We start from the raw sequence: 25,000 nt of genomic DNA, 5'->3' as shown, positions 1-25,000 counted from the left end.
ATATATATATATATATATATATATATATATATATATATATATATATATATATCGTGCCGAATAGGCAGAACTTGCGATCTTGGCTTAAATAGCAACTCTCTTCTTGCCATATAGGACAAGTGAAAATTTGTGTATGCAATAATTTCGCCAAAATCATTCTGAACCTAACGAAAAAAATATATTTGATTGTGTTTGTTTAGTACTAAATTATTGTAAACGTATTTAAAATATATTTAGTTGGGTTAGGCTAAAATAAATTGCTCTTGTTATAATAAGGTTAGGTAAGTTTTCTAAGATTCTTTTGGTGCAAAATTAAATTTTTTTACATTAACATTAATGAAAAAAATATATCTTTAAACGTATAAGAGAAAATTTCAGAAAGGACTTAATTTTAAATGAGTTCTTGCTAATTGACCAGTTTTACATATTCGGCACGACATATATATATACATACATACATATATATATATATATATACATATATATATATATATATATATATATATATATATATATATATATATATGTCGTGCCGAATAGGCAGAACTTGCGATCTTGGCTTAAATAGCAACTCTCATCTTGCCATATAGGACAAGTGAAAATTTGTGTATGCAATAATTTCGCCAAAATCATTCTGAACCTAACGAAAAAAATATATTTGATTGTGTTTGTTTAGTACTAAATTATTGTAAACGTATTTAAAATATATTTAGTTGGGTTAGGCTAAAATAAATTGCTCTTGTTATAATAAGGTTAGGTAAGTTTTCTAAGATTCTTTTGGTGCAAAATTAAATTTTTTTACATTAACATTAATGAAAAAAATATATCTTTAAACGTATAAGAGAAAATTTCAGAAAGGACTTAATTTTAAATGAGTTCTTGCTAATTGACCAGTTTTACATATTCGGCACGACATATATATATATATATATATATATATATATATATATATATATATATATATATATATATATATATATATATATATGTCGTGCCGAATAGGCAGAACTTGCGATCTTGGCTTAAATAGCAACTCTCTTCTTGCCATATAGGACAAGTGAAAATTTGTGTATGCAATAATTTCGCCAAAATCATTCTGAACCTAACGAAAAAAATATATTTGATTGTGTTTGTTTAGTACTAAATTATTGTAAACGTATTTAAAATATATTTAGTTGGGTTAGGCTAAAATAAATTGCTCTTGTTATAATAAGGTTAGGTAAGTTTTCTAAGATTCTTTTGGTGCAAAATTAAATTTTTTTACATTAACATTAATGAAAAAAATATATCTTTAAACGTATATATACGACATATATATATATATATATATATATATATATATATATATGTCGTGCCGAATAGGCAGAACTTGCGATCTTGGCTTAAATAGCAACTCTCATCTTGCCATATAGGACAAGTGAAAATTTGTGTATGCAATAATTTCGCCAAAATCATTCTGAACCTAACGAAAAAAATATATTTGATTGTGTTTGTTTAGTACTAAATTATTGTAAACGTATTTAAAATATATTTAGTTGGGTTAGGCTAAAATAAATTGCTCTTGTTATAATAAGGTTAGGTAAGTTTTCTAAGATTCTTTTGGTGCAAAATTAAATTTTTTTACATTAACATTAATGAAAAAAATATATCTTTAAACGTATAAGAGAAAATTTCAGAAAGGACTTAATTTTAAATGAGTTCTTGCTAATTGACCAGTTTTACATATTCGGCACGACATATATATATATATATATATATATATATATATATATATATATATATATATATATATATATATATATATATATATATATATATATATATATATATGTCGTGCCGAATAGGCAGAACTTGCGATCTTGGCTTAAATAGCAACTCTCATCTTGCCATATAGGACAAGTGAAAATTTGTGTATGCAATAATTTCGCCAAAATCATTCTGAACCTAACGAAAAAAATATATTTGATTGTGTTTGTTTAGTACTAAATTATTGTAAACGTATTTAAAATATATTTAGTTGGGTTAGGCTAAAATAAATTGCTCTTGTTATAATAAGGTTAGGTAAGTTTTCTAAGATTCTTTTGGTGCAAAATTAAATTTTTTTACATTAACATTAATGAAAAAAATATATCTTTAAACGTATAAGAGAAAATTTCAGAAAGGACTTAATTTTAAATGAGTTCTTGCTAATTGACCAGTTTTACATATTCGGCACGACATATATATATATATATATATATATATATATATATATATATATATATATATATATATATATATATATATATATATATATATATATATATATATATATATATATGTCGTGCCGAATAGGCAGAACTTGCGATCTTGGCTTAAATAGCAACTCTCATCTTGCCATATAGGACAAGTGAAAATTTGTGTATGCAATAATTTCGCCAAAATCATTCTGAACCTAACGAAAAAAATATATTTGATTGTGTTTGTTTAGTACTAAATTATTGTAAACGTATTTAAAATATATTTAGTTGGGTTAGGCTAAAATAAATTGCTCTTGTTATAATAAGGTTAGGTAAGTTTTCTAAGATTCTTTTGGTGCAAAATTAAATTTTTTTACATTAACATTAATGAAAAAAATATATCTTTAAACGTATAAGAGAAAATTTCAGAAAGGACTTAATTTTAAATGAGTTCTTGCTAATTGACCAGTTTTACATATTCGGCACGACATATATATATATATATATATATATATATATATATATATATATACATAAATACATATATATATATATATATATATATATATATATATATACATATATATATATATAAATATATACATATATATATATATATATATATATATATATATATATATATATATATATATATATATAAATATATATATATATATATATATATATATACATACATACATATACATATACAGAGAGAGAGAGAAAGACATAGACAGATGTTAACAGATGTTTAAACACAGTACCTTGTGCGATGTCACATCATCTATTCTGCTGAAAAATCTTCATGTATTTCCTAATGGTTATGGTAAATAAATATGTGGCAAAAGAATTTCGAGAATCGTTCAAAGGAAGTACTTTGGAGATGTTAACCCGTCTATACTTCAAAATTACAGAGATGTCACAGAGTAATACAATTACTTCTTAGGGTATCGTGCTGGTAAACATATGCTGCATGAAGTGGAACAAAGCAGAAAAAGGTCATAGATGATACTTATAAAGCAAAAACAGTGATGACAAACAGCAGTGCTTGACATGACCTTTGAAGAGCAGAGTTGCAATGCGACGTTGGAAAGATACGTATGTCTCTTCAAAACGGAGGTCTTGAACATTACAACTGAAAACTAAATTTTTATCAAAGATATAGAAATCTGTCCCATAATTTTTTTAAATAATGTAAACTAGTCTAGGAAGAAAGATCTTACCTATGTACATTTTCATGAAATAAGAAAGTGAAAATTTCCCAAATATTTCCTTGAAACGGATCTCCATTGTTAAAGGTTCGTATAGGGACAGTCTGTTTGTAACGGTCTTCACGCATCGCGGTAATTAAGTTTATCATAATTTATCCAGAACTGTTGCTCACCTATCATGTTCTCAAGTGCAACTCTTGGGTATCTTTATTGAGGAAATGTTTCGCCACTGTGTGGCGAAACATTTCGTCAATAAAGATACCCAAGAGTTGCACATGTGTCTAATTTAACAACGTGTCGGTTCTTTGAACCATTCATCTACTATCATGTTCTCGTAAATAAACAATATGTGAGACGGTAAACGTTTCGCCACACAGTGGGTTCATCAGTCCATACAAAGGAGAACGGGGAAGAACAGGAGGAGTTTGAGGTAATCAGTCCCTTCCTTCGCATATGTGAGAAGAAGTAGCTTATATACCGTAGGCAGGAGAGGTGGTATCACATTTGTCCAATGTGGAAGTAGGTCGTGCCCAAGGTTTAGGCAAGTGAAGAATTCCCTGTATTAAGATCCCAAGATGTTGCTGTGTCAGACGGGAATGTAGGTGAATGGTTCTTTTCAAGACTGATGGACTGACCACATCGACTCATGAGGGATTGATTACCTTAAATTCCTCCTGTTCTTCCCCTTTCTTCGTTATATGGACTGATGAAGCCACTGTGTGGAGAAACATTTCCTCAATAAAGTTACCCAAGTGTTGCACATGTGTCTAATTTATCAACTTGTCGGTTCTCTGAACCATTCATTTACAATATGTGAGACATGGAGAGCGAAGGCTACGGCAGAGAGGAAACACTAGTTCTCATATATTAGTGCTTGCACACCTACATTATCCAGCACTGTCTTTGATCCTCAACCACAGTGTTGCTACAACTATGGTAAACATATCTAGAAATGCTTGACAAGAGGTTGCAGTATCAGACAAACTGTAAGACAGTATTGTTTCTCCAAAAAACATAAGCAATATCTTGTGTTATTCCAGCATGTCCAGTGTTTGATGGTTCTTATGCTGGCCGTGATGGTCAACCTTTGCTCTGATGCATTCATCGGAAGATATGGAGGCCTAGGCGTATATGGTGACTTTAGCAGTTTTGGTGGCTATGGTGGATATGGCAAGTAGAAATTTAATTTTAAATAAACGCTTTAAAAAAATTCCTTGGTACACTTTAAAAGTCAATATCACATTTTTATTTATGTATCCTAAAGGCAATCTCTTCTTACAGGAGGTTTTGGTGGATATGGCAATCTGAATGGATATGGCTGTCTGGGTAGATAGGTTCGTTCGGCGGTTCTTGGTGCGTTCGATTGACTTGCCATTATCGGGAGGTGTTTCTCCTAGTGTATCCGACTGATGATGGAACCTTTATCATTTCTTCTGCTAAATAACACAATCCTCCCTCCTTATTGTTTAGAAATGCACGTAAATAAAGTCCTTGTGTGTCTCGCATTAAGCAGCAGGTTGAGATTTCTCTTCTTCATAATGACTGTTAGTGTCACGTGTTTAATAATTTCAGGTATGGTAAGCCAGGTTTCGAACGTCACCCATCATTTAAGCAAATGTGACTGGAGAGCCAGACAGTTAGCCAGTCAGCAAGCAAGTAAACCAACCACTCAATCGGGCCTTTGATATACCTTTGATGAGTTTCGAGAGTCTTGCCTTGGATCAAACGTGTAGCTCATGCTACACACCAAGGTATTGGTCCAGTGTGGGTAGATTGGTAAAGCACTGCGTACCTTGTCGTAAGGTTCGTAGGTTCGAGTCTCCTTCAGCCAGAGATCAGTGTTTGTGTATATTTCGCATGCTCTCGCGAATTCCTTGCATTGTTCAAATCTCTAGTAAGGTTGATGCATGCAGGGGATGAGATGAAAAGCTGTAAGCCTTCTCCCTGAAAGCTGGCTGCCTTGGATCAAACGTGTAGCTCATGCTACACACCAAGGTATTGGTCCAGTGTGGGTAGATTGGTAAAGCACTGCGTACCTTGTCCTAAGGTTCGTAGGTTCGAGTCTCCTTCAGCCAGAGATCAGTGTTTGTGTATATTTCGCATGCTCTCGCGAATTCCTTGCATATATATATTATATATATATATATATATATATATATATATATAGGGAGGTATCACCTCTAGAACTTTACTGGTGACCCTGGAAAACTCAGGGCTCTTCCTGGAGCTGTTTGAATATTTTCTTCTCCTACCACCCTCTATATTTTACATTCCATATGAAATTTTATTGACTGTCAGAATGCATTCACAGAAAACACAAACATGAATACATTGGTAGAAAATGTTAAAGATTATGAACCTCCTCCAGCTCCTCCGAAGCCGGACGCGAGCCAAGTATGCAGCAAGCATTTCCCCTCTGGATGGCCACGCTGAGGCGCTGGAACATGAAAGCGGCTGCCCTTGGGTCCCTGGTGGTGTCGATGAGTCTGGAACCCAGTTCTTTAAGGAAACGTGTGGCATTTTTTCCCCATGATCCCAAGGTCTCTGATCCCACTGGGACAAATTGATACTGTTGGCTTATGTCCCTGTACTTGCTGATCTTGTACTCCTCCCTGTGATCAGCAGCTCCCCCCTGTCGCCCGACACTGTGATGGATGTAGGTGTCAGCCAGCATCGACACACAGGTATAGTCTCATACTAAGAGCCTGCTCTTCTTCTAAGGATAGATGGTGTTCCTGTTTGGGTGGTTTGCTGGGTTGTGGGTATTGTTGACTGCTAGTGATCGGGGCTCTCTCTCGGCTGGGCATCCAGCTGTTTAGCAAGGGTTCTCTTTATGATGTCGTTGATTTCATTATATCTTGCATGCCAGCACTTGGTTTTGGAACAGTTCAGACCATGTAGAACATATTGGTCGGCTTGTGCATCGCCGCAAATACACGTATATTCCATGTGAATTGGGGCAGCAAGACGCAGAGCCACTGCAATACGGAGGGTCTTAGGGTCGAGGCGTGTTCCCATTGCCGACATGGGAACTGTTTGGAGGAAGCCTTTGGAATGAGATGCACTCACAGCTTGGAGACGGATAGTCTCCTTGTCTGATGTTGCAGCCCTAAGCATATTGGTAAGCACCTTTTCGACCATGGGGCCATCCCAACTTGAGTGTTTGTAGACCAGTTCTGCACTAGATTTTGGTGCTGGAGCAACAAGAGTCTCCCATTCAGTGAGGGCACTGAGCTAGGGTGCTGTATTTCTGCTGAGTTACTGAGATTATCCGGAAGAATTTGTTTTATTAACTCATTTGACGCTATGGAAGTGGATAGGAAAGCTGGTATGGCAATCTGGAAGGATCTGCGTACTCCCAGCCCCCCTAAGCCAGACTAGAAGTGAGGCTTGCAACCACTGTCCATCTTCGAGGGAAAGATTCAGTACACTCTCTAGTATGGTCTTAAGGAGAGAGTCGTATTTCTTGAGTTTTGGACTGCTGAAGGTTGAGGAGCATTTCAGGAAGTAGGTAAGTTTTGGGATTGACATCCACCTGGAGAATAGGTAGGAGGAATCATGTGTATCGATGTCTTCATCCTGCCTTCCATTGTCATGAGGTCTGATATTTTTTTCTAGGATCAGATCAATGGCATTGGGCCCAAGAGGAGCATCAGGGAGAGTTCTGTTGACTGTATCAATGGCTCGTGCTCCTGGTAAAACTGCACTAATATTCTGACTCATCTGTCGATTGGTAGAAGCTATTTCACAATTGGTGGGGTTTAAAGATAGCCCAGACTCTCTCGCATGTTTTTAATTTTTCTGATGTCATCGAGAAGAGAGCCAGAAGGGATGCTGCTCTCCAATAGTTTATAGAAACTTCACTTCCCTTTATCCCTTCATAGAATCGTATTATAGTGTGACTTCAAAACTATTGTTTGGGGACCATGAAATTGACTCATGTGAGGGCGTGCAACAGGGGGACCCTCTCGCACCCTTTCTGTTCTGTTTGGTCATCAAGGAAGTCACAGAAGCACTCTCCAACGAGCTCAATATCTGGTTCCTGGATGATGGTACCCTAGCTGGCACAACAGAATCTCTCCTAGAGGACATCAGTAAAATTAAAGACATGGGAGAAAGCCTGGACCTTTCTTTAAACCCCACCAAATGTGAAATAGTTTCTACCAATCGACAGATGATCCAGAATATTAGCGCCGTTTTACCAGGAACACGAGCCATTGATCCAGCCAATAGCACTCTCCTTGGTGCTCCTCTTGAGTCCAATGTCATCGATCTGATCCAAGAAAAAAAAGTCTCAGACCTCAGAACGATGGAAAGCAGGATGAAAGACATTGACACACATGATGCCTTCTACCTACTCACCAGGTGCCTGTCAACCCCATAACTTACCTACTTTCTGAGATGCTCCCCAGCCTTCAGCAGTCCAAAACTCAAGGAATATCACTCTCTCCTTAAGACCATGCTAGAGAGTGTATTGAATCTTTCGCTTCAAGATGGACAGTGGTTGTAAGCCTCACTTCCGGTCAGGCTTGGGGGGCTAGGAGTACGCACATCCTCCCAGATTGCTCTACCAGTTTTCCTATCCTCTTCCATAGCATCAAACGAGTTAATAAGACAAATTCTTTCTGATAACCTCAGTGACTCAGCAGGAAAACATGACCCTAGCTATGCCAGTGCCATCACTGAATGGGAGAGACTCTTACTGCTCCAGCACCAAACCCTAGTGCAGCACTGGCTCACAAACAATCTAGCTGGGATGGCCCGATCGCTCAAAAGGTGCTTGCCAACATGCTCAGGGCTGCAACATCTGATAGGGAGACTGCCCGTCTCCAGGCTGTGAGTGCACATCACTCCGGGGACTTCCTCCAAACAGTTCCCAAGTCGGCAATGGGAATGCGACTCGACCTTAAGACCCTGTGGATTGCAGTGGCTGTGTGCCTTGCTGCCTCAATTCACACAGCATATATGTGCATTTGCGGTGAAGCACAAGCAGACCAGTTCGGTCTAAATGGTCTTAACTGTTCCAAAACCAAGAGCTGGCATGCAAGACATAATGAAGTCAACGACATCATAAAGAGAACCCTTGCTACAGCTGGATGCGAAGCCGAGAGGGAGCCCTGATCACTAGCAGCCAACAATACCCACAACCCAGCAAACTGCCCCAACAGGATCACCATCTATCCTTGGAAGAATGGCAATCTCTTAGCATGGGACTACACCTGTGTGTCCACACTGGCTGACACCTACATCCATCACAGTGTTGAGCTGCTGACCACAGAGAGGAGTACAAGATCAGCAAGTACAGGGACATAAGCCAACAGTACCAGTTTGTCCCAGTGGGATCAGAGACCTTGTGATCATGGGGAAAAAAATGTCACACGTTTCCTTAAAGAATTGGGTTCCAGACTCATCGACACCACCAGGGACCCAAGGGCAGCCACTTTCATGTTCCAGCGCCTCAGCGTGGCCATCCAGAGGGAAAATGCTTGCTGCATGCTTGGCTCCTGTCCGGCTTCGGAGGAACTGGAGGAAATTCACGATCTTTAATACATTGTACCATTGTATTCATGTTTGTGTTTTTCTGCAAATGTATTCTGTTTATTAATAAATATTCACATAGAATATAAAATATAGAGGGTGGTAGGAGAAGAAAATATTCAAAGAGCTCCGGGGAGAACCTTGAGTTTTCCCTGAGGTACGTTTATTGTCTTCTCTGAGGATGAGGGTCCCCATTCCAGCTATAGAGGTGGTAATTTATCAATATATTTAAATTATATATATATATATATATATATATATATATATATATATATATACATACATATATATATATATATATATATATATATATATATATATATATATATATATATATGTATACATATATATATATATATATATATATATATATATATATATATATATGTATATATATATATATATATATATATATATATATATATATATATATATATATATATATATATATATATATATATATATATATTCTAGGCTATTCCACTGCCTGACAACTACTCTATGACCGAAGAAATACTTCCTAATATCTCTCTGACTCATTTGTGTCTTCAACTTCCAATTGTGGCCTCTTGTTTCTGTGTCCCCTCCCTGGAACATCCTGTCTTTGTCCACCTTGTCTATTCCACGCAGAATTTTATATGTCGTTATCATGTCTCCCCTGACCCTCCTGTCCTCCAGTGTTGTCAGGCCGATTTCCCTTAATCTTTCTTCATAGGACATTCCCCTTAGCACGGGAACTAACCTTGTCGCAAACCTTTGTACTTTCTCTAGTTTCTTGACGTGCTTTATCAAGTGCGGGTTCCAAACAGGTGCTGCATACTCCAGTATGGGCCTGACATACACGGTGTACAGTGTCTTGAACGATTCCTTACTAAGGTATCGGAATGTTGTTCTCAGGTTTGCCAGGCGCCCATATGCTGCAGCAGTTATCCGATTGATGTGTGCTTCCGGAAACATGCTCGGTGTTATACTCACCCCAAGATCTTTCTCCTTGAGTGAGGTTTGCAGTCTTTGTCCACCTAGCCTATACTCTGTCTGTGGTCTTCTGTGCCCTTCCCCTATCTTCATGACTTTGCATTTGGCAGGATTAAATTCGAGAAGCCATTTGCTGGACCAGGTGTCCAGTCTGTCCAGGTCTCTTCGAAGTCCTGCCTGGTCCTCATCTGATTTAATTCTCCTCATTAACTTCACATCATCTGCAAACAGGGACACTTCTGAGTCTAACCCTTCCATCATGTCGTTCAGATATACCAAAAATAGCACTGGTCCTAGGACCGACCCCTGTGGGACCCCGCTCGTCACAGGTGCCCACTGTGATACATCATTATGTACCATGTCTCGTTGTTGCCTCCCTGTCAGGTATTCTCTGATCCATTGCTCTAGCTTCTGCACTAATCTCTTGTGAGGAACTGTGTCAAAGGCCTTCTTGCAGTCCAAGAAGATGCAATCAACCCACCCCTCTCTCTCGTGTCTTACTTCTGTTATTTTATCATAAAACTCCAGAAGGTTTGTGACACAGGATTTGCCTTCCATGAATCCGTGCTGGTTGGCATTTATACTCTTGTTCCGTTCCAGGTGCTCCGCCACTCTCCTCCTGATAATCTTCTCCATAACTTTGCATACTATACACGTCAATGACACAGGTCTATAGTTTAGTGCCTCTTTTCTGTCTCCTTTTTTAAAAATGGGAGCTACATTTGCCGTCTTCCATAACTCAGGTAGTTGCCCAGTTTCCAGGGACGTGTTGAAGATTGTGGTAAGTGGCATGCACAGCATATCTGCTCCCTCTCTAAGGATCCATGGAGAGATGTTGTCCGGTCCCATTGCCTTTGAGGTATCAATGTCCCTTAGCAGTTTCTTCACCTCCTCCTCATCTGTATGTATGTCATCCAACACTTGTTTGTGTATTCCTTGCTGGTGTCCCCATCTGGTCTGTCCCCCCAGAGTCCTTCTTGTCTCTACTGTAAATACTTCCTTAAATCTCGTGTTGAGCTCCTCACATACCTCTTGATCGTTTCTTGTGAGTTCTCCACCTTCTTTCCTCAGCCTTATCACCTGTGTGTGTGTGTGTGTGTGTGTGTGTGTGTGTGTGTGTACTCACCTATTTGTACTCACCTATTTGTGGTTGCAGGGGTCGAGTCCTAGCTCCTGGCCCCGCCTCTTCACCGGTGTGTGTGTGTGTGTGTGTATGTGTGTGTGCGTGAATTAAAAATCACAATAAAATGCGTGTCTACAAAATTTAAAAAAATAACATTGAAAAATTACTGTTATAACAATTTGTATTTCCTTTCTCTAAATACCATTTACATTACTGTGTAAAAACCACAGGTATGACTGCGAGGTCCACGTCCTGAAGGTTGCTGTGGGTGGGTGGAGTCACTTGTCCTATATAAATTCCTGGACATCTACCCTCAACATAGTATTGTCTAGCTTCTCATGCAATCAACTCATACAGTCATGGTACGAGTTTATAGTTAGTGAGAAGTTCTGAAACAGACGAGCAATAATGAGTGTATGATATATTTGTATTGCAGTAATAGCTAATTAATTTTTACTTACAGCGTTCCCTGTCAGTGATGGTGGTGTTGGCCGTGATGGCTGGTGTGTGTTATGGTGGACTAATTGGTGGTCTTGGAGGCTATGGTGGACATGGTGGCTATGGGGGCCTTGGTGGTCTTGGAGGTCTTGGCGGTCTTGGCGGTCTTGGCGGTCTTGGCGGTCTTGGTGGTATTGGCGGCCTTGGTGGACATGGCGGCTATGGTGGATCACAAGGTTTCGGTGGCTTGGGCGGCTATGGTGGAGGATTTAATGGAGGATATGGTAAGTATTAAGTTTTTTAGCTATATTTTCCTACATATACTAATTTTTTGCCACATTTTTTATTAAATTATGTTAGGCGCTAAACCATGTGGGTCATTCTACGCAAGAGACGTAGTGGAGGCTTGATCCTCCGTCTGCCGAACGCGAGATAGATGCGCTTCCTGTTTGTACTCGCCTATGTTTGTACTCGCTTCCTGTTTGTACTTGCCACATAATGAAGGTAATCATATAAGAACACAGTATTATTGTCTTTTTCTCGTTCCATAGGTAGCCAAGGTGGACACACGTTTATTCTGAGCAAAAGTCACGGTAAGTCAAAAGCATTTCATAAGTTTTTTTTGCTTTGATGACTGTAATAATATTTTAGCACACACTTAAGAAAAATGTTTTACAAGTTGTTACCATGATTTAATGTAGCTGCAGAAATATCTTGTTAATACATTTATATCGAAATATATTTTACTGTTAGTGATTATGGCTTCCCTCATTGTTTTTAGGGAGTCATGGAGCATTTGGTCAGGGAGGAGAACTAGGATTTGGCAAAGGTGGTGGATTCAACGAATTTGGTAAAGGTGGTGGATTCGGCGGATTCGGCAAAGGTGGTCTTGGCCTGGGTGAGTACGATGGAGTTGTCCATCCTGCTTATTGTCTTTTCGTTACTTCTGAATTTTTTATTATTAATATGAGTGCAAATTATAATGGGATCAAACTGTAACATAAATATCATTATTTCAGGCTACGGGAAGTAATACGTCTGGCCTCACCTTGTCCTGACAACGTCTGGCCTCACCTTGTACTGACCACGTCTGGCCTCACCTTGTACTGACCACGTCTGGCCTCACCTTGTCCTGACCACGTCTGGCCTCACCTTGTCCTGACCACGTCTGGCCTCACCTTGTACTGACCACGTCTGGCCTCACCTTGTCCTGACCACGTCTGGCCTCACCTTGTCCTGACCACGTCTGGCCTCACCTTGTCCTGACCACGTCTGGCCTCACCTTGTACTGACCACGTCTGGCCTCACCTTGTACTGACCACGTCTGGCCTCACCTTGTCCTGACCACGTCTGGCCTCACCTTGTCCTGACCACGTCTGGCCTCACCTTGTCCTGACCACGTCTGGCCTCACCTTGTCCTGACCACGTCTGGCCTCACCTTGTCCTGACCACGTCTGGCCTTACCTTGTCCTGACCACGTCTGGCCTCACCTTGTCCTGACCACGTCTGGCCTCACCTTGTCCTGACCACGTCTGGCCTCACCTTGTCCTGACCACGTCTGGCCTCACCTTGTCCTGACCACGTCTGGCCTTACCTTGTCCTGACCACGTCTGGCCTCACCTTGTCCTGACCACGTCTGGCCTCACCTTGTCCTGACCACGTCTGGCCTCACCTTGTCCTGACCACGTCTGGCCTCACCTTGTCCTGACCACGTCTGGCCTTCGTCAGTCTTCCTCACTCCTCTTCATTATTAATAAAATAAACTTCCTGAACACTGACTCTGCGCTTTTCTTGTTGTTTCTGTTAATTTTATTCATGACAATAAATAATGAATTTTAAGAAAATAAGTCGCATAAGCAACAGTAAAATGTGCAAAAAATATATTTAACTTGAGCTAGAATTCCGAAACATTTTGTTTTTTATGACTTTTGTTTTTTGTAAATATATTTTCTCATAACAGAACAAGATTACTTAGTAGATATTGAAAACTGAGAGTACTCTGTTTAAAAAAAAATTGCGAGTGCTACATAAAAAAATGGTTATAATAATCATTAATTTTTAAAGGGGTGGACTGGTAAACCAGCGGAAGGGCTCGGTGAGATGACCAAAAGCTCCAGTGGCGGGTCATCATATGACTAAGACTGGTGAAAGAAAGCACTTGTCCTGTTTCCTGAAAAACCTTACCTAACCCACATGAAAAAGAGTAATATTTATTATTTTTTTCCATAGCTATGAGAATCCGAATCTAAGGAAGCGTGTATTAGTAGAAGTTGGATTTGGGCACCAGTGGGCACGTTGTATTCTAGGACTGCAATCATAAGATTTTTCTGTTCTTTTGATTTTATCCTGTTAACATAGAGACAGTTGAATGTAGGTCAATGATATTCAAAATTCTCTAGAATCTAGAACTTAAAATTATAATTGTAAGTCAGTATCAACTTAAGGTTGAAGAACATGCGTGCAAAGGCCAAGTTAGACTATATTGTTACTGTTTAACAGTCAGAGAGTGCTAGTAGGGAAGCAATGAACTTCTAAGGCAAGAGTAGAACCTGTCTGGTCGCTGGGTTTGGTTCTGTTACCTGGTCTAAGTAAAAGCAACAGCGTCCAGTTTTTCGTTTTCAATCTTTGCTCCGCTCTGGGAAATATTCTTAATTTTCACTTGTTGTTCTCACTGGATGACGACTCATTCCCTCATATCTATCATACAGTAAACTGCGATTTTTCATTAGCAACGATTTTCCAATATCACAGTGAGGTAATGTGTGTCAACACAAGACAGAACCTTTCATATGCATTTCGGATTACTTTAGGTTTCGGCTCATCAGTAACAAGAAATAAATAAAATAATGCAGTTTCTTACATGTGCAAATTTTCGGGTAATATATATATATATATATATATATATATATATATATATATGTATATATATATATATATATATATATATATATATATATATATATATATATATATATATATATATATATATATATATATATATATATATATATATATATATATATATATATATATATATATATATATATATATATATATATATATTAATCAGTTCCAGAGGGCTTGCCGATGGCCGAAATTGCCGTTGGTCCAGTGTGGTGAGAATGGTATAGAACTGCGTACCTTGTTCCAAGGTTCGTAGGTTCGAGTCTCCTTCAGCCAGAGATCAGTGTTTGTATAAATTTCGCCTGCTCTTGCGAATTCCTTGCATTGTTAAAATCTCTAGTAAGGCTGATGCATGCAGGGGATGAGATGAAAAACTGTAAGCCTTATCCCTGAAAGCTGGCTGCCTTGGATCAAACGTCTAGCGCAAGCTGGACTCCAAGGTATTGGTCCAGTGTAGTGAGAATGGTAATGCACTGCGTACCTTGTTCCAAGGTTCGTAGGTTCGAGTCTCCTTCGGCCAGAGATCAGTGTTTATATATATATATATATATATATATATATATATATATATGTATATGTATATATGTCGTGCCGAATAGGCAGAACTTGCGATCTTGGCTTAAATAGCAACGCTCATCTTGCCATATAGGACAAACGAAAATTTTTGTATGCAATAATTTCGCCAAAATCATTCTGAACCTAACGAGAAATATATATTTCACTGTGTTTGTTTAGTATTAAATTATAGTAAACAAATCTAAAAAATATATAGTTGATTTAGGCTAAAATAAATTGTTCTTGTTATAATAAGGTTAGGTAAGTTTTCTAAGATTCTTTTGGTGCAAAATTAAAAATTTTTACATTAACATTAATGAAAAAAATATATCTTTAAACGCATAAGAGAAAATTTTAGAAAGGATTTAATTTTAAATGAGTTCTTGCTAATTGACCAGTTTTACATATTCGGCACGACATATATATATATATATATATATATATATATATATATATATATATATATATATATATATATATATATATATATATATATATATATATAGAGAGAGAGAGAGAGAGAGAGAGAGAGAGAGAGAGAGAGAGAGAGAGAGAGAGAGAGAGAGAGAGAGAGAGAGAGAGAGAGAGAGAGAGAGAGAGAGAGAGAGAGAGAGAGAGAGAGAGAGAGAGAGAGAGAGAGAGAGAAAGATATAGTGCGATGCTAACAAATATTTCAACACAGTATCTTTGTGCCATGTCACATCATCTGTTCTGCTGAAAAATATTCTTGTATTTCCTAATGTTTATTACAAATTTGTTTAGATATACAGAGATGTCACAGAGTAATACAATTACTTCGTAGGTTATCGTGCTAGTAAACATATGCTGAATACAGTGGATCAGAGCAGAAAAAGGTCATAGATGATACTTATAAAGTAAAAACAGTGATGACAAACAGCAGTGCTTGACATGACCTTTGAAGAGCAGAGTTGCAATGCGACGTTGGAAAGATACGTATGTCTCTTCAAAACGGAGGTCTTGAACATTACAACTGAAAACTAAATTTTTATTAAAGATATAGAAATCTATCCCATTATTTCTTTAAATAATGTAAACTAGTCTAGGAAGAAAGATCTTACCTATGTACATTTACAAGAAATAAGAAAGTGGAAATTTCCCAAATATTTCCTTGAAACGGATCTCCATTGTTAAAGGTTCGTATAGGGACAGTCTGTTTGTAACGGTCTTCATGCATCTTAATAATTAAGTTTATCATAATTTATCCTGGACTGTTGCTCACCTATCATGTTCTCGTAAATAAACAATATGTGAAATGGGGATAACGAAGGCTACGGCAGAGTGGAAACACTAGTTGTCATATATTAGTGCTTTCACACCTACTGTGGAAAATACTGTATATATTTTCCAGAAATACAGTAGTTATATGTAAATAGATGACCATACTGTATTTAATAAAAATTATGTTATAAAAAATGGGAAATTGCGCCTGCGCAGATGGGACTCGCCATTGTTGTTTGAATTGGACACTAACGTTAGTGAATAATGGGAAGAATTTTTCGTGCTCTAGAGGTAAAGTTAGGCTGACACCTCTCAAATAGGAGGCGAAATTGTTGGATGTGCATTCCTGCATAACTTGAGATATCAGACGACTGGACAAGACAGCTCCAGTTACCTCAGATAAGTCTGTGATGTTGTAACTCTGGCCAGTGTTATTTTCATGTATAGACAGAGGTTTTCTGAGTATGATACACCTTGATCTCCAGTCAAATTGGTGAGTGAGTTTAAGATATTCTCCTTCTGTTATGTATATGTGTATATATAAACATTTATTAATTGTACCCTTTATTAACTGGGCTACTATTAGCAGGGTACTTAATTTTCTAAACCTACATTATCCAGCACTGTCTTTGATCCTCAACCACAGTGCTGCTATAACTATGGTAAACATATCTAGAAATATTTGATAAATGGTTGTAGTATCAGACAAACTGTAAGACAGTATTGTTTCTCCAAAAAAACATAAGCAATATTTTGTGTTATTCCAGCATGTCCAGTGTTTGATGGTTCTTATGCTGGCCGTGATGGTCAACCTTTGCTCTGATGGATTCATTGGAAGATATGGAGGCCTAGGCGTATATGGTGACTTTAGCAGTTTTGGTGGCTATGGTGGATATGGCAAGTAGAAATTTAATTTTAAATAAACGCTTCAAAAAAATTCCTTGGTACACTTTAAAAGTCAACATCACATTTTTATTTATACATCCTAAAAGCAATCAAATGTAAAGCTTTATAGTTAATTTCTCTTTTTATAGTTTTTGGTGGATATGGCAATCTGAGTGAATATGGCCGTCTGGGTAGATATGGCCGTCTGGGTAGATTCCATCAGTTAGGTTCATTCGGCAGTTCCTGGTGCGTTCGGTGGACTTGCCATTATCGGGAGGTGTTTCTCCTGGTGTATCCGACTGATGATGGAACCTTTATCATTTCGTCTGCTAAATAACACCATCCTCCCTCCTTTTTGTTTAAAAATGCACGTAAATAAGAAAAAATAAATTCGTTGTGTGTCTCGCCGTAATCAGCAGACTGAGATTTCTCTTCTTCATAATGACTGTTATTGTCACGTTTTTAATAATTTCAGGTATGATAAGCGAGGTTTCTAACGTTACCCATCATTTAAGCAAAGGTGACTGGAGAGCCAGACAATTAGCCAGTCAGCAACCAAGCAAATCAACCACTCAATCGGTCAGACAACTATCTAGCCAGGATTACATTTATCATTTTCAATACCTGAATAAAAACTTAATTTTAGTCTTTCATTTTATTATTACTAACAAATGGATGCAAAACGTATTTTTATTACTTAAAAACTATTTAAAATGAACACATTTTTTTCGTTGCATCAAAAGATTTTTAACTGAACCTAATTTATTAAAATAACAGCTATTCTGTACACAGACGTTAAGGTTATTTAAATTAATAAAATAGAGAATAGCGTTAACTCTCAGTGAACAGGAGGGAAGGTAAACACCTCTCAGGGGCTGTACCATCAAGGAAACTCTAACCTACACGAAGACAAAAACGGAAAAGAAAGTTTGTCTTTATATTTCAACCTGAAGCTTTCGTTGTCTTCGATTTCATAAAAACCTCAGTTGGTTGAAATGTGCAGGAAACCTCTTACACTTGTTTCTGTCTTCATGATCTTCATGTGAGTGTCGATCCTTCTTAAGAAGTGCTCATTACCCACCGATGTACATCATATACATACATGCATACACACATGCATATATATATATATATATATATATATATATATATATATATATATATATATATATATATATAACACGTCGACCGTCTCCCCCCTAGGCAGGGTGACCCAAAAAGAAAGAAAATCTCCAAAACGAAAATACTTTCATCACTCAACACTTTCGCCTCACTTGTACATAATCACTTGTTTTTGCAGGGGCACCCAGACAACAGTTTAGAAGCATATTAAAGATGCAATATAAAAAGTGACCTGAAATAATATAATAAACTCCCTATAGAATACAATATCAGGACCCCAATTATATATATACCGTCTTATTACACATCTCTCCAAACAGCCAATATCCCAAACCCCTCCTTTAACGTGCAGGTATTGTACTTCCCATTTCCAGGACTCAAGTCCGGCTATATAAAAATAACCGGTTTCCCTGAATCCCTTCACTAAATATTACCCTGCTCACACTCCAACAGATTGTCAGGCCCCCAAAAAACCATTCATATCCATTCACTCCTATCTAACACAGATACAGATACACACACACACACACACACACACACACACACACACACACACACACACACAGGGCCAGGAGCTGTGACTCGACCCCTGCAACCACAAATAGGTGAGTACAAATAGGTGAGTACACATACACACACACACACACACACACACACACACACACAGACAAAGGGTCTGAAAGGAGCATGGAAGCTAAACTGTATGCAGAGGTCCTGTCAAACCCACATGGGGCCAAAACAAAGACAGGGATCACAGTAGGACAGAATGAGAGGTTGGAAGACATCGAAAGAACTAGGACATGTGCAGGGACCTTACCAGACACTTGTGGGGGCCAAGAACAGGTGAGCAGGAAGGACGTACCAATGAGCATAGGGGCACGCTAGGGAAGGGACTGAAGGAAGGAACACTCTACGGGAAGGAACTAAAACACCTCAGAGGATGCAATGGGAGTCACAGTGGGAGGTGGAAAGGGAGGGATCAGTTTTTGTCTATGGGCTAGACGAAGCTGAAGGGGAAACTTATGATGAAAGAAAGCAGGAGGAGAAAAAAGCAATTGAAGGTATCATGAAGGTGATAGGCGAGGGAGACCTGACCCAGGTGGCAAATTTTCGGAAAATCGGATGGTTCACAAAGAGAAGGAAACAGCCTCTCAAAGTAATTTTCAAGGCAGAATCAACTCGAACCATGATCCTGCAGGAGAAAGCACGGCTGAGAGGCAAACGGGAGTTCATGAGTGTGCACCTCGATCGAGACAGAACACAGGAGGAAAGGATGATACTGAAAGAGAGAGTGCAAAAACGAAAGGAGGAATGGGAGGAAATGACAAAGAAGAGCAGAATAACCCAGGCACAAGTGGAAGGACAAGCACACCCCCAAGAAACACCTGCAGAAGGACTCCAGCCACGACACCCCCAAGGCAACCGAACAATCCAAACCAACCATCACACACCGATCCCTCTGTTCCCCCCCCCCGCACCACGAACCCTACCCCTACAGCAACCCCCTATGTGAGCTCTTCCTCCACCTCCACTGCAACTCTCCACACGCCCCCACCAGGGCTCCTGCTCTCCCAACCCCAGTATTCCCCCACGACCACTGTTACAGTATTAGAACAGAAGTTGAAGGTTTGGTACACAAATGTGGATGGATTAACGAATAAATATGAGGAATGGCAAGAAAGAATCAATGAGAAGTCCCAAGACATCATAGCAGTTACAGAAACAAAACTCATGGAGACAATAACAGATGCAATCTTCCCACCAGGATACCAGATAATGAGGAAAGATAGAAGGGGCAGAGGGAAAGGAGGGGTTGCTCTGCTCGTAAAATACTGATGGAAATTCGAGAAAATGGGAGGCATAGACGAGACAGGAGAAAGGGACTACATAGTAGGTACACTTCAGTCTGGGGAGCACAAGGTGGTCATTGCAGTGATGTATAGTCCACCACAGAACTGCAGGAGGCCAAGAGAGGAATATGAAGAGACCAACAGAGCAATGGTGGACACACTTACTGAGGTGGCAAGAAGAGCTCACTCCAGCAGAACAAAGTTGCTGGTTATGGGGTATTTCAACCACATGGAGATTGACTGGGAAAACCTGGAGCCACATGGGGGTCCCGGAACTGGGAGAGCCAAGATGTTGGATGTGGTGCTGGAAAACCTCATGCACCAACATGTTAAGGGCACTACCAGAGTGAGAGGGGAGGTTGAACCAGCAAAATTGGACCCTGTGTTCACCCTGCGCAGTTCAGACATTGAGGACATCACATATGAGAGTCCCCTAGGAGTTAGTGACCACGTGGTTCTGTGCTTTGAATACATAGTAGAGTTGCAAGCGGAGAGAGTAACAGGAACTGAATGGGAAAAGCCAGACTATAAAAGAGGGGATTACATAGGGTTGAGGAACTTCCTGCAGGAGGTTCCGTGGGACAGAGAACTGGCAGGAAAGCCAGTAAATGAAATAATGAAATATGTAACAACAAAATGCAAGGAGGCAGTGGAAAGGTTTATTCCCAAGGGCAACAGAAACAATGGGAAGACCAGAAAGAGACCCTGGTTTACCCGACGGTGTAAGGAGGCAAAAACAAAGTGCAATAGAGAATGGAAAAAGTACAGAAGGCAGAGAACACATGAAAATAGGGAGATTAGTCGCAGAGCCAGGATCGAGTATGCACAGGTAAGGAGGGGGGCCCAGCGAAAGTATGAAAATAACATAGCATCGAAAGTCAAGACTGACCCGAAACTGTTGTATAGCCACATCAGGAGGAAGACAACAGTCAAAGACCAGGTGATCAGACTGAGGACAGAAGGTGGAGAACTCACAAGAAATGATCAGTAGGTATGTGAGGCGCTAAACAGGAGATTCAAGGAAGTTTTTACAGTAGAGACAGGAAGGGCTCTGGGAAGACAGCACAGAAGGGAACATCAAGAGGGAATATACCAACAAGTGTTGGATGACATACGAACAACCGAGGAGGAGGTGCAGAAGCTGCTAAGTGGCCTTGATACCTCAAAGGCGACGGGACCAGGCAACATCTCCCCGTGGGTCCTTAGAGAAGGAGCAGAGATGCTCTGCATGCCCCTAACCACAATCTTCAACACATCCCTTGAAACTGGGCAACTACCTGAGAAATGGAGGGCAGCAAATGTAGTCCCCATATTTAAGAAAGGAAACAGAAACGAGGCACTAAACTACAGACCTGTGTCTCTGACATGTATTGTATGCAAAGTCATGAAGAAGATTATCAGGAGGAGAGTTTTGGAACACCTGGAACTGAACAAGAGTATAAATGAAAACCAGCATGGGTTCATGGAGGGCAAATCCTGTGTCACAAACCTTCTGGAGTTTTATGACAAGGTAACAGAAGTAAGACACGAGAGAGAGGGGTGGGTTGATTGCATTTTCCTAGAGTGCAGGAAGGCCTTTGACACAGTTCCTCACAAGAGATTAGCGCAGAAGCTGGGGGATCAGGCGCATATAACAGGGAGGGCACTGCAATGGATCAGGAAATACCTGACAGGGAGGCAACAACGAGTCATGGTACGTGAAGAGGTATCACAGTGGGCGCCTATGACGAGCGGGGTCCCACAGGGGTCAGTTCTAGGACCAGTGCTATTTTTGATATATGCGAACGACATGATGGAAGGAATAGACTCTGAAGTGTCCCTATTCGCAGATGATGTGAAGCTGATGAGAAGGATTAAATCGGATGAAGATGAGGCAGGATTGCAAAGAGACCTGGACAGGCTGGACACGTGGTCCAGAAACCGGCTTCTCGAATTCAACCCTGCCAAATGCAAAGTCATGAAGATTGGGGAGGGGCAAAGAAGACCGCAGACAGAGTATAGGCTAGGTGGACAAAGACTACAGACCTCACTCACGGAGAAAGATCTTGGGGTGACCATAACACCGAGCACGTCACCGGAGGCACACATCAACCAAATACCTGCTGCAGCATAAGGGCGCCTTGCAAACCTGAGAATAGCATTCCGATACCTTAATAAGGAATCGTTCAAGATACTGTACACTGTGTATGTTAGGCCCATACTGGAGTATGCAGCACCAGTCTGGAACCCACACCTGATCAAGCATATCAAGAAGTTAGAGAAAGTACAAACGTTTGCAACAAGGCTAGTTCCAGAGCTCAGGGGAATGTCGTACGAGGAAAGGTTGAGGGAAGTCGGACTGACGACACTGGAGGACAGAAGGGTCAGGGGAGACATGATAACGACATACAAGGTACTGCGGGGAATAGACAAGGTGGACAGAGATAGGATGTTCCAGAGAGGGGACACAGAAACAAGGGGTCACAACTGGAAGCTGAAGACTCAGACGAGTCACAGGGACGTTAGGAAGTATTTCTTCAGTCATAGAGTCGTCAGGAAGTGGAATAGCCTAGCAAGTGAAGTAGTGGAGGCAGGAACCATACATAGCTTTAAGAAGAGGTATGACAAAGCTCAGGAAGCAGAGATGGAGAGGACATAGTAGCGATCAGTGAAGAGGCGGGGCCAGGAGCTGAGTCTCGATCAATGCAACCACAATTAGATGAGGACACACACACACACACATATATATGTATATGTATATATATATATATATATATATATACATACATTTAAATATATATATATATATATATATATATATATATATATATATATATATATATATATATATATATATATATATATATATATATATATATATATATATATATATATATATATATATATATATATATATATATATATATGTCGTGCCGAATATGTAAAACTGGTCAATTAGCAAGAACTCGTTTAAAATTAAGTCCTTTCTAAAATTTTCTCTTATACGTTTAAAGATATATACATATATATATATATATGTCGTGCCGAATAGGCAGAACTTGCGATCTTGGCTTAATTAGCAACGCTCATCTTGCCATATAGGACAAGTGAAAATTTGTGTATGCAATAATTTCGCCAAAATCATTCTGAACCTAACAAAAAAAATATATTTGATTGTGCTTGTTTAGTTCTAAATTATTGCATACGTATTTGAAATATATTTAGTTGGGTTAGGCTAAAATAAATTGCTCTTGTTATAATAAGGTTAGGTAAGTTTTCTAAGATTCTTTTGGTGCAAAATTAAAAATTTTACATTAACATTAATGAAAAAAAATATGTCTTTAAACGTATAAGAGAAAATTTCAGAAAAGACTTAATTTTAAATGAGTTCTTGCTAACTGACCAGTTTTACATATTCGGCACGACATATATATATATATGTATATATATATATATATATATATGTATATATGTATATATATATATATGTATATATATATATATGTATATATATATATGTATATATATATATGTATATATATATATATATGTATATATGTATATATATATATATATATGTATATATATTTATATGTATATATATATATATATATATATATATATATATATATACATATAAATATATATATATATATATATATATATATATATATATATATATATATATATATATATATATATATATATATATATATATATATGAGAAATCACAATAAGTGCGTGGCTACAAAAATTAAAATGTAGCGCACTGAAAAACTACTGTTATAGCAATTTGTATTTCCTTTCTCTCGTTAAATACCATTTACATTACTGTGAAAAAACCACAGGTATGACTGCGAGGTCCACGTCCTGAAGGTTGCTGTGGGTGGGTGGAGTCACTTGTCCTATATAAATTCCTGGACATCTACCCTCAACATAGTATTATCCAGCTTCTCATGCAATCAACTCATACAGTCATGGTACGAGTTTATAGTTAGTGAGAAGTTCTGAAACAGACGAGCAATAATGAGTGTATGATATATTTGTATTGCAGTAATAGCTAATTAATTTTATCTTACAGCGTTCCCTGTCAGTGATGGTGGTGTTGGCCGTGATGGCGGGTGTGTGTTATGGTGGACTAATTGGTGGTCTTGGAGGCTATGGTGGACATGGTGGCTATGGGGGCCTTAGTGGTCTTGGAGGTCTTGGCGGTCTTGGCGGTCTTGGTGGTCTTGGCGGTCTTGGTGGTATTAGCGGCCTTGGTGGACATGGCGGCTATGGTGGATCACAAGGTTTCGGTGGCTTGGGCGGCTATGGTGGAGGATTTAATGGAGGATATGGTAAGTATTAAGTTTTTTAGCTATGTTTTCCTACATATACTAATTTTTTGTCACGTAATGAAGGTAATCATATGAGAACACAGTATTAATGTCTTTTTCTCGTTCCATAGGTAGCCAAGGTGGACACACGTTTATTCTGAGCAAAAGTCACGGTAAGTCAAAAGCATTTCATAACAACATTTTAGCACACACTTAAAAAATGTTTTACAATTCGTTACCATGATTTAATGTAGCTGCAACAATATGTTGATAATACATTTATATCGAAATATTTTACTGTTAGCGATTATGGCTTTCCTCATTGTTTTTAGGGAGTCATGGAGCATTTGGCCAGGGAGGAGAACTAGGATTTGGTAAAGGTGGTGGATTCAACGAATTTGGTAAAGGTGGTGGATTCGGCGGATTCGGCAAAGGTGGTCTTGGCCTGGGTGAGTACGATGGAGTTGTAGATCCTTCTTATTGTTTTCCGGCACCTTCTTTTTTTTTGTTAGTATGAGTACGAATTATAATGGGACCAAACTGTAACACAAATATCATTATTTCAGGTTACGGGAAGTAGTACTTCTGGCCTCATCTTGTCCTGACCACGTCTGGCCTCACCTTGCCCTGACCACGTCTGGCC

At 38.7% G+C, this 25,000-nt stretch overlaps 2 protein-coding genes across 2 annotated transcripts in view; both read left to right on the top strand.

Moving 5' to 3' along the window:
- The first annotated feature begins 11,384 nt into the window (after positions 1-11,384).
- Positions 11,385-12,671, top strand: LOC128691502 (ctenidin-1-like). Its single transcript, XM_053780354.2, has 5 exons — positions 11,385-11,428; positions 11,530-11,788; positions 12,056-12,097; positions 12,286-12,402; positions 12,524-12,671. Exons 1-5 carry the CDS (start codon positions 11,405-11,407, stop codon positions 12,535-12,537), a joined length of 456 nt encoding a protein of 151 aa, XP_053636329.1. The 5' UTR covers positions 11,385-11,404; the 3' UTR covers positions 12,538-12,671.
- An 11,262-nt stretch (positions 12,672-23,933) lies between these two features.
- The window catches only part of LOC128691503 (uncharacterized), a 1,378-nt gene continuing 311 nt past the window's right edge, over positions 23,934-25,000 (top strand). Inside the window, exons 1-5 of the mRNA XM_053780356.2 lie at positions 23,934-24,018; positions 24,120-24,378; positions 24,489-24,530; positions 24,690-24,806; positions 24,924-25,000. The exon at positions 24,924-25,000 is cut by the window's right edge and continues 311 nt beyond it. Coding sequence (XP_053636331.1) covers positions 23,995-24,018; positions 24,120-24,378; positions 24,489-24,530; positions 24,690-24,806; positions 24,924-24,937 — 456 coding nt within the window. The 5' untranslated portion in view covers positions 23,934-23,994 and the 3' untranslated portion in view covers positions 24,938-25,000. The remainder of the gene's footprint in view (positions 24,019-24,119; positions 24,379-24,488; positions 24,531-24,689; positions 24,807-24,923) is intronic.

Source organism: Cherax quadricarinatus, chromosome 26 (genome assembly GCF_038502225.1).
Source record: "Cherax quadricarinatus isolate ZL_2023a chromosome 26, ASM3850222v1, whole genome shotgun sequence".
Taxonomy (NCBI): domain Eukaryota; kingdom Metazoa; phylum Arthropoda; class Malacostraca; order Decapoda; family Parastacidae; genus Cherax; species Cherax quadricarinatus.
This window is presented reverse-complemented; position numbering and strand designations above follow the sequence as displayed.